Source organism: Camelus bactrianus, chromosome 24, assembly GCF_048773025.1.
Source record: "Camelus bactrianus isolate YW-2024 breed Bactrian camel chromosome 24, ASM4877302v1, whole genome shotgun sequence".
In the NCBI taxonomy this organism is placed as follows: domain Eukaryota; kingdom Metazoa; phylum Chordata; class Mammalia; order Artiodactyla; family Camelidae; genus Camelus; species Camelus bactrianus.
In genome coordinates this window covers 14,687,889-14,702,319 of record NC_133562.1, presented here as the reverse complement: position 1 = coordinate 14,702,319, position 14,431 = coordinate 14,687,889, and the positions used below count along the sequence as shown (strand labels likewise).

Below are 14,431 nucleotides of genomic sequence, written 5' to 3'. Positions count from 1 at the left end.
TCATCAAATCTTACACAATCTCCTCAAAATGCCAGGAATCTCTTCTCTCCATTCCCACTATCATTACCTTGGTTCAGGTTCTAATCCATTTCCCTCTCTGACACAGCAATGAATGACCTCTTCACTAGTCTCACCACTACCAAGCTAGACAAGACTACTAAAGTAAATTTTAAAATTTAAATGTGACCATGCTACTCCGATGCCAAAATTATTCAACAGATGAGGAAAAAGTTCAAATTGGCTTACACAGTAAATTCCTGCCGACATCTCTAAGCTCCATCTCCACTACACTCATCCTTTGGCTCCAGCCAAACTTTGTAGTCCAGATACAGTCATCCTCTGTAACCCTTCCTCGCCTCTGCATATGCTGTAAACCTAATCAGGGTATTCCCCAGCAAACCCTGCATACCAATTCTGATTACTTCATCCAAAACAGCTTTCCTATACTCACAGGCTGATTTAGGCACTTGCTCTCAATGCTTACATAAAAATTTCCTCCTCAATTTCCTGCATACCCATCACATTCATGTACAGGTCTTTTCCATTAGACTATTAATGGTCTCCAGAGAAACAGAACTCTGTATTCCCTCTACACAGCACAGAGAAAGCATTCAACAATTGCTGTTTGAAGGGATGAACGAGGATTAAATGAAAATTTCTATTTTGGTAAAGTTATTCTAGTGATCATGAACTTGCTCCTTTTACTAGAATGGGCAAATCCTTCACTGTTGCTGAACTGGCAAAGAAAACTTTATTTTCTAACACACCAATAGGAGCACAAAGCTCTTATCACCTCATCTCTCACTCCTCTTGAACAAAACACTGATTTTGTAGCCAAATATAAATTTGTTTAAAGGCACAGGTTTGTCTTTTGTAAAAAGGAAAGAGCAAGTGACATTCTAAACTAGATTATTTTTTTTAAAATTCTATTTCCCCACCAAACTCCTTCTAATCAAGACCCTGTTCCACCATTACCACCCCTTCCAAATAAAACTTTTCCTCCCTCTGCCTTAATTCATTGCTCAGCCAGAACCTTAGAGAAACTGTGTGTGTTTGAGAGGGAGCAGTGCTGGTAAAGGAGAGGATGGATGGAGGAGAGTAATTTGAGTAGTAGAGTAGTAAGTGTCCATTCCTCTTTAAAAAATCTACTCTATATTTCATTTCCACATTCCAGCCCAGTGAGTTGTTTTGAGAAAAGCCCTCAACAATCATCACTACTCTCTTTTCCATAGCCTTGAGGTCAAGCCAAACTACAGCCTGGTTTAATAAAATGTCCCACAGCAGAAGTGAACTAGAGCAAACTGCATGGAATTCTGAAGGGAACTAGAGATTACAATGAGTTCTGTGAGGTCAATGACCCAAATGGCAACTGAAATGATTCTATCCAGAAAAGACCTACTTCTTCACTTTGACCTCCTTGCCTCCCTTCTTCCACCCACCGCCATCCCAAGCACATCAAGTCATAATAATGAACACTGACAGACTAAAGACCAAAAAGTATACATTGTGCCCAGAACATCTCAAAATATTTTTCTAACAATCCGCACTTGTTGTACCAAATAATAAAGGAATTCCAGATTGTCATTCATCTCCCATAAGCAGCAAAAACATAACTGGCTTAACTTCTATTATAAAAAGTTACATACTCTTTGGGCTTGCACAATCACGACAGAATAAAGACAGACAGTGTAGTTAAGACGGGATCTGAAGCAGGGGGAGGGTATAGCTCAAGTGGTAGAGCACATGCCAAGGTCCTAGGTTCAATCCCCAGTACTTCCATTAAGAAAAAAAAAATTAAATAAGTAAGCCTAATCACCTATGCCCCCCTCAAAAAAAGACTAGGGAATCAGAGTGAGAAGAGTGGGTATCAAGAAACAACTATAAGGAAGTTTGTGATTAAGAACCCCAAACTCAATAACCCATTCTTTACAAAATTACAGAACCTACCGCCAAGTCGAAGGAGAAACTGATCCTCTTCAGCTATTTGCGCACAGAACTTTCAAGCCTGAGTGTATTTTTTCAAATAGAGATTTCTAGGCCTCACCTGCCAGAAATTCTTTCATAAGTTTGGAATGGAGCCTGGGAATTGGTATGTTTACTCTGAAAGTTCCCCAGGGATTCTGATCAGCAGCCAGGTTTGTCAGAAGTGCTACATCTTCACAAGAAGGGTTCCTTCTAACCCTTACTGACAGCTTAGCAGTCTATAAAATTATCGAAGTTCTTCCTACAAATATTCCAAATCGAACAGCACCAGGCCACCTCACCGACTCCTTCTGCGGTCTCCATCACCCCTAGAGTTATTGTCTTCATTTCAGTTCATGCCTCACAAGCGCAGTCTTTCTCATCACCACCCTTATAGTAACCAAGTAATAAGCAAAAGGGTAAAACAAAGGGAACCTATCACTTCAATACCCGGAAATCCTGTCAGTTCTAACATTTGAGGGAAGCAAACCCGTTCTAGGTCATTCTAATCTGCGCTGAATTTTGCACGCGTCGAAAATACTTTCAAGGATGGTCTGTGAAGCAGGGATGAAAGGTGAAGTGAGATAAGAGCTCCAGGATCGGGAAAGGGTGGGCCACGGTTCTGAAAGGAAAAGGAAAACTTGGGAGCGGGGCGGGTCGCGGAGCGGGGGGAGCGGGCCGGTGCGAGCACCTCGGCCGGTTTTGACACTCGACACCCCAGCCTTCGCTCAGGTTGCTAGGAAACAAAAAGGCTCCACGTTCCCAGCAATTCCTCCCGGGCCTGCAGGAGAGGAGAGGGGCCTCGGGGCCCGAGGACGCCCCGGGGACAGGCCTGGGCATGGCCCGGGGGCGCGGAAACAAGGGAGACCCGAGGTCCGGGAGCTCGGGCTGAGGCGCCGGGCGCAGGGAGCCGGCCGCGAGTTCGCAGGGCGGGCGGCCAGGGCTCCGACCGGCCGGGGATGGGCCCTCGGCGCCGAGCGGCGCTCCAGGAGGCCGCGGCGGGCTCGGCCCCCGCCAGGCCGCAGCCCAGGGTCCGGGTCGGGATGTGGGGCCTAAACGACCACCCGGCTCCGCGCGGGGGAGGGGGCGTCTACTCACACGTGCTGACAGGCCGCGGTCCGCACGGGCGTTTTGAGCACCTCCTGACAGACGGGGCAGTAGAAATCGTCTTCCGTGTAGGACGTGGCCGCGGAGAGCTCCTCGGCCATGGCGGGAGATGCGGGATCAAGGCGATGGCGGCGGCGGCGGCAGCGGCCGAGGTGGCGGTAGCGGCCAGGGGCCCGACTCCCTGCGCGAACCCGGAGGGGGCGGGGAATCACCTCAGGAAGCGGCTCGCGCCAGGAAGGGGGCGGGGCCCGGGAGGGGCGGGGCTGAACGCCGAGACGCCGCGGCCGCACGCGCCGGGCGAGGGTCGAGCCCAGGGCTGCTCCTCCCGCAGGGGCAGGGCGGGAAGGCGGTGCCTGGCGGGAGGCCGCGGCCGAGAGGCCGGTGATTGGCCTCACTGTCGCTTCCATCGAAGCCGGGAGCCGCCCCTCTGGCCCGGGAAGGGCGTCCCCAGCCCGCCCTCAGCCCACAGCCAGCCCGCCCCAGGCCACCCCCTTACCTGGCTCCGCGACGCAGCCGCGGCTCCGCCCTCAGCCTTTTTCGGTGCCTCCGGCCTCCCTTTTCCTGGTTTTTCCGTTCCTTCCCCCACCCCCGCCACCCCCACCCCACCCCACCCCCACCCCCGCGCAGCCGTTTTGCGCCCCGCGGCAGCCTACTCTTCTCAGGGGCTGGGCGCCCCGCCCTGCCCCGCCCTGCCCCGCCCCTGTACTCCGACTGCGTAGGCGCTCACTTAGGAGCCCCGGAGCCTCGCGGCTGGTGAAGCAGCTTCCCCGGTGAGCGCAGGTAGAGAAGCCCGGCGCCGCCCTCAGGCTTCTGGTCTTCCGCTGCTGCCTTCGCAGCCGAGGCCGGGAGGGGGGTGGCGGTGGGAGTGCGCAGTGCTCCTCGGCCCGAAACCGGGCCGGGCCCGAGGCTCATGGTGCTCCGGGATCCCACCGCCCCCTCCAGCAGCTCTCCCGTGGCATCGCGCTGCGTGCAGCCGGCGCGGCCGGTCACCGAACGTAAGGGGCTGCGAGCGCAGGGCCGAGGAGTGGGGGAGGGTGGCCTCCGTAGCAACCGGCGCGTGGCACCTGTCCCAGGTTGTGACATAAACAGCTGGGTGCCCACCTGTACACCCACAGCATCCCTACTGCAGGAATTCCTACTTCTATCAAATATATTGGGTTTTTCAGGAACTTTTCTTCAGAAAATGGCACTAACGTTAAAAATTTGGTCCCTACTGTTTGCCCTTGTCAGTATGTTTTGACCATGTCAAGATGTGTTATAAACCAAGTACTGTTACGGGATTTTAATCCTTTAGAGAGGAGAAATTAAAAATAAGCTCCTTGAGAGGGTTTCAGCTTTCGCCCTTAACACAATGTGACTGACGAGTTACAGTCACAGATGCGTTTTTCCACCAATACCTTTGCTTTGTTGTTTGACGGCTTTGAAGAAAAATGAGATAGAAGCATGGATCTAGGCGTTTCACCAACATTATTCACCAATTTAAACTTTTTTTTTCAATGGGCCCTTAATTCTCAGTTATGTCCACACAATTGATAAATCTGTAAGTTGAGATCACAACCACCTGAAAGGAGCCAGAGAAATATGGAACATGATAAAGCATTCTCCGTTCACTTCAGAAAAGAAAAAAAGGTTTCATTACCATGCTTTGTTAAAGCTTTCCACTATGGACTAAAAGATTCATAAATAGAAGCCACTGAAGGGCCTAGTTAATTCAATTCCATCACTTATTGTCCATATTGTCCGCGACACTAGGTTAGATGTCATGCATGTATCATGAACTTTGAGTTCTAAATTCATTTACACTCTTGGGTGTCTAACAAAATGAAGGGACAAAAAATGGTGTCTGCCAAAGTATTAAATTTTTCTTTAGCGGTGACTATCGTCAGGATAGGAAGTAGAATGATTGGATTTGTATGGACTTAGAAAACTTTATGGAGGAAACGACAATTCCTTCTTAAAATGACAATTCCTAGAATAATACCAAGTTATTTTCCCAGTGAGCAGCGAATTCCCTCCACCAAAGTACATTTTGTATTTTTGTCCCATTTCCTCCCTTAGCAAAAACAGTAGAAGCAGAGCAGAAATGCTAATTTTAGCTTCAGAATTCTTGGGAGGAGGAAGAGCACTTGATGGGAAGGAAGGGTACCTAATAGCAATAGTTCAGGTGCTTTTCAAATTCTCTTGTAAAATACTTCTTGGATTCCAAGTTTCACATCTTTGATAATATATTCCCAATCGTATTTTACTTACTTTTACCACTTGAGGAAGTAAAGCATATTTTCTACTCAATAGAATCTTTCCCTTTACTTAGTGAGAATCCTTAACCAGAAAATTAATTTTGTGACTTTAATTTTATTTGCTTCATTTTTTTCTCTGTAATGGCAGCCTTACTCATACCCTAATCCAAACATGTTTGTATTACTTCCTCACATACTCTAGGAAGTTACTTGGCATACATGTAAGCATATAGTTGGCCATATGTGGAAATCCATCAAAAATGTGGGTGTAAGGAAAATGCAGTTACCCTCTGAGAGCTAAGCTTAGAAAAATAAACCTTAAATGCCAAAAGACACAGTCTTCTGTCTTGGCAGCATTTCATGTGAAAAACTACTTGATATTTTTATGGCAATGTCACAGATTTACTTAAAATACATTCAGCTGAGTAAATAAGACGTCCTCAGCCTTGGGGCAGTTGGGTGAAAACTCTAAATGTTAGTCCAGTTTGACAAACTTAGTCTGTTGCAATAATTTAAACATTTAAGTTTAGATTTAAAGTCTCTTAATATTCCATCTCAGTTGATTCCCCTCAAAATGATATTGGAGAAGATAAGAAGGAGGTCGGGGATAGCTGGTATGAACTTGAGATACCACTGGGGAATCTTTGGTCCAGAGATCTGCAAGATCTCCTTTGAATTCTTGATGAACTTTTCTGCCGAAAGGATCATTTTGGCTGCTCTCTGAGATGCAGTGAGTCCTGGACATTCTGCTTCTGGTACCTGCTGGTGAGGGCTTCTCTGGCCTCTCAGCTGGGTGAAGGTCCTGTGGTGTGCCCTGGTTGACTCAGTCTCACCAATACCGTGAACCATGTGAATCTCTGCTACAATCATCTTCCAATTCCTTGACCCTCAACATGGCAGGCTTCTCATTCTCTCAGCATAACTAGTGTCCATGGCATCCCTTGGGGCCCTCCCCTCTGTAACTCTGGAAGACCCATTCCTCCTAAACATTCCATGTCACTGAATTTGCGTGAAGTGCTGACCCCTAAGTTGGTTCTACACAGCCCAAATTCAGAGGCAGCGGTGCTTTCAGCCCCTGAGCCCTGGGCACTCCTCTCAACCTGCCTAACACACCTTTCTTATACTCTGTCTCTCTTTACCAACCACAGTCCCTTGGCCAGGAAAAAATGGACCTTTGCCCTCACCTTTTAGGGCAGACTGGGCGCTCCCATATGCAAAACTCTTCAGTCAAGTCCGCTAGGCCAGGAATTGATATTCAAAAAGGGGAGAGAAATGAATTTAGAAAATTAATTTCTTTCTTGACAAAGCCTGGCTTTGTCTCACTACAGAACCTTAAAAGCCTGCTTGGCTGGTAAAAGAGCTTGCCTTTGAGGAAGTGGACAGGGAAGCTGGGAGATGGAATGGGAGACAGGCTCGTGTTTGGTTTCCCTGTACACCCTTTGGTATCTCTTTAAATTGGTACCATGTGCAGTGTTGACATCCATCGTCTGTCCTGGCTGGCCAGTGCCATTTGATTTCAGCTGTTAAATATTTTCGGTATTACTCCTGACCATGCACATAAATAACCTATTCACTGAAGGCATGTAGTTTAATTGTTTAAGCCTGTTTTGGAAATGCTCTCAAAAAAAAAAAAAAAGCAACATTCCTGTTGAATTAATACTGATTTCTTCTTTTCCCCACCTCACCACAACACGTGCATACACGCAGGCAGATGGATGCCTCAGGCTGAGCAGGAAGGAGTCCAAGTGAACAAAATGTGAAAGGAAAACCATAATAGACACCATGTTCCTATCAACAGGCATTCACAAACCCCACTTCCATCCGCCACTCTAACAAATGATTTTTGTTTAGGTATCTCCTCTTTTTCTCCGAACCGTGTCTTTTGGGAGGCAACCCACAGTCTTGACTGAAGCGGAAAAACCATGATGGAAATGAGCCAATCTGGATGGGCCATTGCCTCTTGCCAGTGGCTTAGACCCAGGCTTGTGACTCAATTAAGATCAAAGAAATGTGACAAGAATTCTTCTGAGGGACTTCACCAAGTGCTTTTCTTTGCTGATCGAAAAAAACCAAATAGGAATAAAAAACTCCGTGCTGCTGCAGGATGTTCTCTGATCTATCTGGGCTGCCTGGAACTCTGCAACCATCGTGGAATCATGAAAAGAAGGAGCGGGAGGATAAGCCAATGTGCTGAAGAGGTCAGAGCTGAAAATGGAAGGAACTAGGTCCTTTATATAGGTGAGCCATTCGATTAATCTAATCAATTCTGCAACTACCTTACCTCCTGTCTGTTAAACCTTAAGCCATTCTCAGTTGGCTTTTTTGTTATTTGTAACTCAAGTATCTGAGCTAGGCATTTGCTTAATGCCTGTCAGATCCATTTCCCCCAGTGGTCCCCTGTTCTGTTCTGTGTTGCTGGAGCTGACCCTGCAAACTGTTTCCCATTTTCCCTTGCCAGCTGACTTCTGGCTATATTCAGCCAATGGGAGGCACTGACGAGACACTGGAAAGAGAAAGGAAGGAAGAAGCCAAGATATTTCTCCCTTTGTAATTTATCATAAGAAATATATATTTGGTCTTTGACCCAGTTTGGGGCGCAGACCTCCTAAAAATCTTGGAATTTCCTAATTGATAAGAGAGCAGTAAAGGTGTCTTTTGTTATGTTAATAAAGTGACTTTTGGAAAGCCCCAGAGGGTGGAGCCTGGTCCCCAGGCAAACCAACAGTGTAATTAAAGGCTTGGAACTTTCAGTACCACTCCCAGACCTCCTTCCAGGGGGCCGAGGGTTGGAGGTGGGTGGTGAAGATTGTGTCCAGTCACCAACAGCTGATGATTTAATCAATGATGCCTATGCAAAGAAGCCTCTAAAAACCCCAAAGGATAGGTTTTAGAGCTTCCCGCTTGGTGACCACATGGAGATTGAGGATAGTGGCATACTTAGAGAGCATGGACACTCCACACCATTTGCCCCGTTCTTGATGTACACATCTCTTCATCTGGCTATTCCTGAGTTCTATCCTTTGATAATAAACCAGTAATCTAGTGCGTAAACTGGTTTCCCAAGTTCCGTGAGCCACTCCGTGTAGCAAATTAATTCTGACATCTTTGTCATTAGTTTGCCACGTTTAACATCCTCTTTTGAGCTACTTATGAGAGCTTTCTTTCCTGATTGGACACTGACCCATTTTCCTAACTGAATCAACACTTCAGAAGGATGAGGGGAAAGCAGAGGAGAAAGAAACACTGCAAAAGCAGTTCTCTTCCCAGAAGAGTAGGAGTTGAGTTACTTTCCATTGCCAAGTTTAAATTCTCTCCTCACACCTCCGCAAATTAGCACAAAACGGAAACTCAAAAGTGAGATCTAATTAAGTATAGAAAATAAAAGAATTTACCCTTTTTTAGTCCACCCCAGGTTGGGACAAATTTCAGCTCCTTCATAAAAGTCATTATACATATGCATTTTCATGCTACTTACATGACATTTAATGTCATATCAGCAGTATTTTTATGTACTATTATAGAGCTATATTTTAAATAATATTCCTGTTAGTAGCCCATTGGTCCTGTTTTATCTAGTGGAATACAGCCTTCATGTTACAACTGATTCACATAAAGGTGTGTATAGTCCCAACTTGTGACTGTCACACTTTTAAGAACATGCAACTGAGACCCCTATATTCCAGTCAGTCTCCATTAAGTGCATTCACTTGGAAGGGATGTTATCAAGAGAGATGGGGCAGCCGTCTCCTTCCTTCCCCAAGCAGAGAATGCCAGCCAGAAGAGAGCAAACCAATAGTGAAACAGACGTTCTGAACGCAGCTACAGTTGTTTCACTGCATAAGCTTTGCTGTCCTCAGAGGCAGAGCCATGGACTAGACCAGAAATGGCAGTAGATTTCAACCAATCAACTCACATTCCATCTTTTTTTTGATGTTTTTTTATTCACTTTTGAGAGAAAGATTTGAATTTGAGGGTAACAGATCCCTCTTCCCGTCCTTTCCCCTCGCCCCTTCTCACTTCCTCCTCCTTTTTCCTTTTTCCTTTTTTTCTTGCATTGACTTCACACGTGTATAGACATCTTCTGGACCTTGTTCTGTCCTGGGCTCAAGGCCAGGACAAAGGCAACTATTACAAGATGAGTTCTAGTGTAACAGTGTAGGCGGAAGTTTTTAAAAGCAAACAAAGCCTAATTTTTAGAGAACCCTCCAGCACATAAACACTCTTCTTCCTGTTCATGAAGTTAGTTATTCCAGCCATTATCCCCTCAATACATATGCATATTATGTCTCAAAGGGAAACAATCTAAAGCCCCCTCTAGCCATGTTTCTAGAGGCAATGTCATGACTACTATTTTTCCAGTCCAGTAGCTCCTACTTCTTCCTTTAGTTGAGTCTTATGTGGTCCAGTTTTAATATCTCATGATCCTGCAGTCTTAGACTAAACCATAAGTGTAATTCCTATCAACCACCTCTTACGTACCGCAAAGTGGAACAAATACAACAACAATAAGAACTTCCATTTAGAACGTGGAGAAAGGAGAAGAAACCATAGGATATGTATGTACTGTCTGCTGTTGGACAGAGTTAATGAAGCAGAGCAGAAAACCACTGAGTCTCGTGGGCATCATTTGGTTGACTTGACAGTGGTGAGAATTCCATTATCAACGAATCTGCCTTTCTGATATTGCCCGCTGGGATCATTGCTATTGCCAGGGGAACACCTCAGAGGACATCAGAGTAGACTGCCCTGTCTAAGGAGAAGGGAGGGGTGTATCTCATGTGCAATTCACTTTTTGTTGCAGGTATTAAGGTACAAAAATGAGACTCTTCCTGAGACTCTTGAGGAATTAGGACATCCTGCCACATTGATTCCAGTGACTCCCAGGCCTGTCACACAGGTTGGGTTTTTGCTGGTGCTATGGTTCTGATAAAACTTTAGTCACCTGTCTGTCAGCTTCATTTTAGGGAAACTTTCTAAAAGTAAACAGCAAAAACTTTGCCAGGGCTGCTAAATTGAAGAGATAAGGCTGGGCTATACTCGTGAGCAGTGTCTCTGGGGAGAACACATACCCAGTGCACCCTGTTTGACAAACTGTCTCTCAGGACAGTGTGAAGGGAGAAACTGGCTGGGCTGTCAGAGACCTCTTCTTCTCTATCTTCTAGAATATCACTCTGCCCCAAACTGAACTCTGGTCCAGTATACTTGCCATGGCACTGTCATCCTGTTCTTCAGCAGGGGAGCCAGCGTGAGGCTTCGTGGGGTGGCTCAGGGAGTCATGGTACCCCACATCCTCCATTAATTCCTCCCCAGTTGCCAAGATCTCACACTTTCTCAGTCAACATTTTAATCTTATACACAGAAAGGGAAGTGAATCAGGGAACTCGACTTCTTCACTTTAGTCCAGCAAATGATTACTTTCTTTTTTTAAAAAAATAATTAATTTATTTAATTTTTTAAAGGTTTTTTTTTTTTTTTTTTTTTTTTTGGTGAGGGTAAAATAATTAGGTTTGTTTACGTACTTTTTTTTTTTTTAATGGTGGTACTGGGGATTGAACTCAGAACCTCATGCATGCTAAGCACACAGTCGACCACTAAGCTATGGTCCTGCCTCTCTGATTACTTTCTTGATTTAGGCCTCAGCATTCTCACTTCCCAACCCTTCTTTTTCTCCTGTTCACATCCAGGAACATCTTAGGGAGCATCCAAGTTTCTTTTGTACTCTATTGAAGGTAAACAGGAAAATGTAACATTATCTGATTTGTCAGTCTGGATCTAATCTGGAGAGAGATTTGAACAGAAAAAGTTTAATATAAGGAATTTGTAACTCTCTACTAGGGGTTGATCTAGGAAGTAAAGGGAACTCTGTGGAATATAGGTTTGAGTACTTACATCGGCAGCACCTGTACCAAAATCAGAATGATACAGAGAAGATGAGCATGGCCCCTGTGCGAGGATGATACTCAAATTCATGATGCAGTCCATATTTAAAAGAAAAAAAAAATATGAGATTGAGATAGAATACCCAAAGAAGGACGCTGCCTCCACCACCTCTAGGGCTGAGATCCAGGTCTTGCTGGAGAGGGCCCTGCTGTGGCTCACTGGATAGCAGAGAAGTTACTGTGGTGCCATGCTGTTGGAACTTGCTAGAAATCTGTCCTCTAGGGTGCCAGGGGAAGCTATTTTTCACACAGAAGTGTCTCATGGGAGGCATCCAGGGGGATGTTGGAGGAAGCTTCTGTCTCTGGGTGCTGCTGGCCCTGTGAGCTACTGGACGTGTGCGCACCAGAACTTGGAAACAGAGCTCCTTTCCTCCCGCAAGGTGTCTCAAGTGCCCCCTATTGACAAAACTTCTTTTGTCAACTGGCAAAGGAGAGATATTTGGAAGGCCCAGATTCATTTTCATGCCGCGGGCAAAAAAAGGATTCAGTTTGAAGCTGAAAATTAATGGATTCATAACTGGCATACTGATACTAACCCATTATTGACATTTTGCTACTAAGTCCTCTAAAGTTTCACCCTCCATGGCCATATGCCAGCAGTTTTACATCTGTACACAAAAACTTAAGTTTCTAATCCTGCAACGGAGGAATCTTTACTGCCCCATGACCCCAGCCTAGCCACAGCTCAGCTAGTTCTACACTGTCTCTTATGATCTAAAGTAAGAATTCCACTTTGGGTGCTGATTTTTATATCACTTAGGACTCTTACATTGAAAATTGCAGAACCCAGGTTGAACGAGGTAAGGGGGGAAACAAATTTTAAGGATGCAGAGATAATGCATGGAGCGCGTATTCGTCAAATTTCTTTTGGTTGCAAGTGATGGAAATCCAAATTAAAATGGCTTCAGGAACGAATAGAATTCTCTAGCTCCCATCATTCTGGTGGGGAAGCTGAGATAATGCTTGTTTGAAACCAGAGGCTCAAAAGATAAGGATTTAGTTTCTCACTTTCTCTTGGGTCTGCTTTCCTTGCGTTGACTTTAGTGTCAGGCAAACTCTCCCCTCCTTGTGGTCCCCAAACACTAAATTATTTGAGCTCAAGATATTCAGTGTGAAAAACAACAACAACAACAACAACAGTAATAGTACTCATTACAAAAACAAGAACTGCCTTCCCTTCCTAAGAGTTCCATCAGGAATCTTACAATTAAGTGGTACTGACTCAGACTGGTGACTCAAATCAATAAATATCTGAGAGAATGTACAACCACTGCAAATGGGGACAAAAACCAGTAAGCAAAGCTGTGTGTTTTAAATTTCATCAGATGTCTGGAGAGAGACCTGTGAGAGGAAATAGCAACAGGGAAGAGCTTTGTTCAGTCTCTATATTTAAATACTTTATTTTTGAAACCTGAAGGGCTTCACCAGTGACAGGATACTTGTTACCTAAATTTCACCAACAATTATAATTTCCCAAACTGGGTGGCATAAAACTATATATACACCAGGTTATTTTGTATGCCCACATACTAATTTTGTTTGTTTGTTTATTGTGGTACAAAATATATAATACGAAATTTACCATTTTAACCATTTTTAACTGTACAATTCAGTAGTGTTAACTACGTGTACCGTATGCAGCAGGTCTCCAGAACTTTTTCATCTTGCAAAACTGAAAGTCTATATGCCTTGGACAACTTCTCTTTCCCCCTTCCTCTATTCCCTGACAACTACCATTCTATTTTCTGTTTCTAAGAGTTGGACTACTTTATGAAAAAAAAATTCTTATTAGAAAGTTATTGTTTCTCTCTTTAAGGTAGTTTTAATACTACAGTGCCTCAAGGTTGAAATTTCTGGAGAACACACCCTTGAAATACTATGAAAGGATAGTATGATTTTATATATAAGACTTTGACCTTCTTGGCATACATTATTAAGAATGCATCAAAAGGACAAAGTGAAATACGCTTAGAAGCATATCAAAATATAGTGGATATTGGGGGAGAGATAAATTGAGAGTATGGGATTCACAGATAACACTATTATATATGAAACAGATCAACAACAAAAAAAAGGATTTACTATGTAGCACAGGGAATTATATTGAGTATCTTGTAATAAAAACTCTGATGGAAAAGAACCTGAAAAAGAATATATATGTGTATAACTGAATCACTTTGCTATACACCTAAAACTAACACAATATTGTAAATCAACCATACTTCAATAAAACTAAAAAATATATAGTGGATATAAGTACTGAACATTTTCCTCATTTTATCTGATTACCTGGGCCAGCCGATTTTACTCAGTTGCCTGGGTTAACTCTGTAGCAAATTACTACACTGTATAATCTGGAGCAAGTTAAACTCAGCAACTCTAATATATAATGTACTGCTGTCCCTCATCTGTCTTGACTAGTCTTTCGCTGTGTTTCACCCTCATTGGGTCTTTTAAATGGCTGCTTTGGGGCAATGATTAGCCCTAAGCAACCTTCTCTGAAGCCTGCAGGATTAAAATACCAGATGATTCTCCAGACGTAAGATAAAAACTTAAATATTTCTTAGCCTCAAGGATCTTAGACATCGGTGTCTCTCTTTAATGTTTTACCTTATTTACTTCAATAACTATAACCCAAGTCTTCTCAAGCCATCCTGGGTTCCTGCTATTTTTTAGGATGTCACTCAGCAGTCATCAGAGGTCATGCCAATAACACCTGTGCTCTGGCCTGTGCCTCTTCTTGTGAAAAATCCAAAACACTTCCATATGTTCGAGCATATTCTGAACTGGAGTACCCATGACAGCAAGAGCCACCCAAAACTTAATACGTATTTAGCAGAGAGTAAGATGTACAAAATTCATCTTCATTTTGCCTTTTACATTTCAGTGGAGCCCCTGGGAAGCAGAACCAATAGTAACTCCATGGTGCTCACCATTACCTTGGTGTAAGTCGGGGTTTCTAAACCTCATCACTGCTGACATTTGGGCAGCATTAATTCTTTGTTGTGAGGGGCTGTTCTGTTCACTGTAGAATGTTGAGTTGCATCCCTTGCCTTGACCCACATCCCTGGGCCATACCATATCTCAGTTATGACATTGTGACTATGTCAAATGTCCTCTGGGTGGCAGAACTGTCCCCGATTGAGAACTGCTGGCCTAAATGAAGGTAAATTTTTCACGATAGAT

At 44.3% G+C, this 14,431-nt stretch overlaps 1 protein-coding gene, 1 long non-coding RNA gene and 1 other non-coding gene across 4 annotated transcripts in view; 2 read left to right on the top strand and 1 right to left on the bottom strand.

Annotated features, from left to right (window-relative positions):
* RNF138 (ring finger protein 138) overlaps positions 1-4,044 on the bottom strand; it is a 27,450-nt gene extending 23,406 nt beyond the window's left edge. Inside the window, exons 1-2 of one of the 2 annotated variants that reach the window (XM_074352214.1) lie at positions 3,797-4,044; positions 3,061-3,250 (exon numbers count right to left, since the gene is read on the bottom strand). In XM_074352214.1, the coding sequence (XP_074208315.1) occupies positions 3,061-3,170 (110 nt within the window). In that variant the 5' untranslated portion in view covers positions 3,171-3,250; positions 3,797-4,044. Of the gene's footprint in view, positions 1-3,060; positions 3,251-3,565; positions 3,653-3,796 lie in introns of those variants that run through there. The other variant, XM_074352213.1, reaches the window with a different exon arrangement.
* Positions 3,718-14,431, top strand: LOC123614506 (uncharacterized). Its single transcript, XR_012502037.1, has 3 exons — positions 3,718-3,849; positions 7,158-7,544; positions 7,765-14,431. It is a non-coding gene; the product is annotated as an uncharacterized LOC123614506 (long non-coding RNA).
* LOC123614534 (U6 spliceosomal RNA) lies at positions 11,188-11,294 on the top strand. The gene has a single exon (XR_006721939.1). It is a non-coding gene; the product is annotated as a U6 spliceosomal RNA (small nuclear RNA).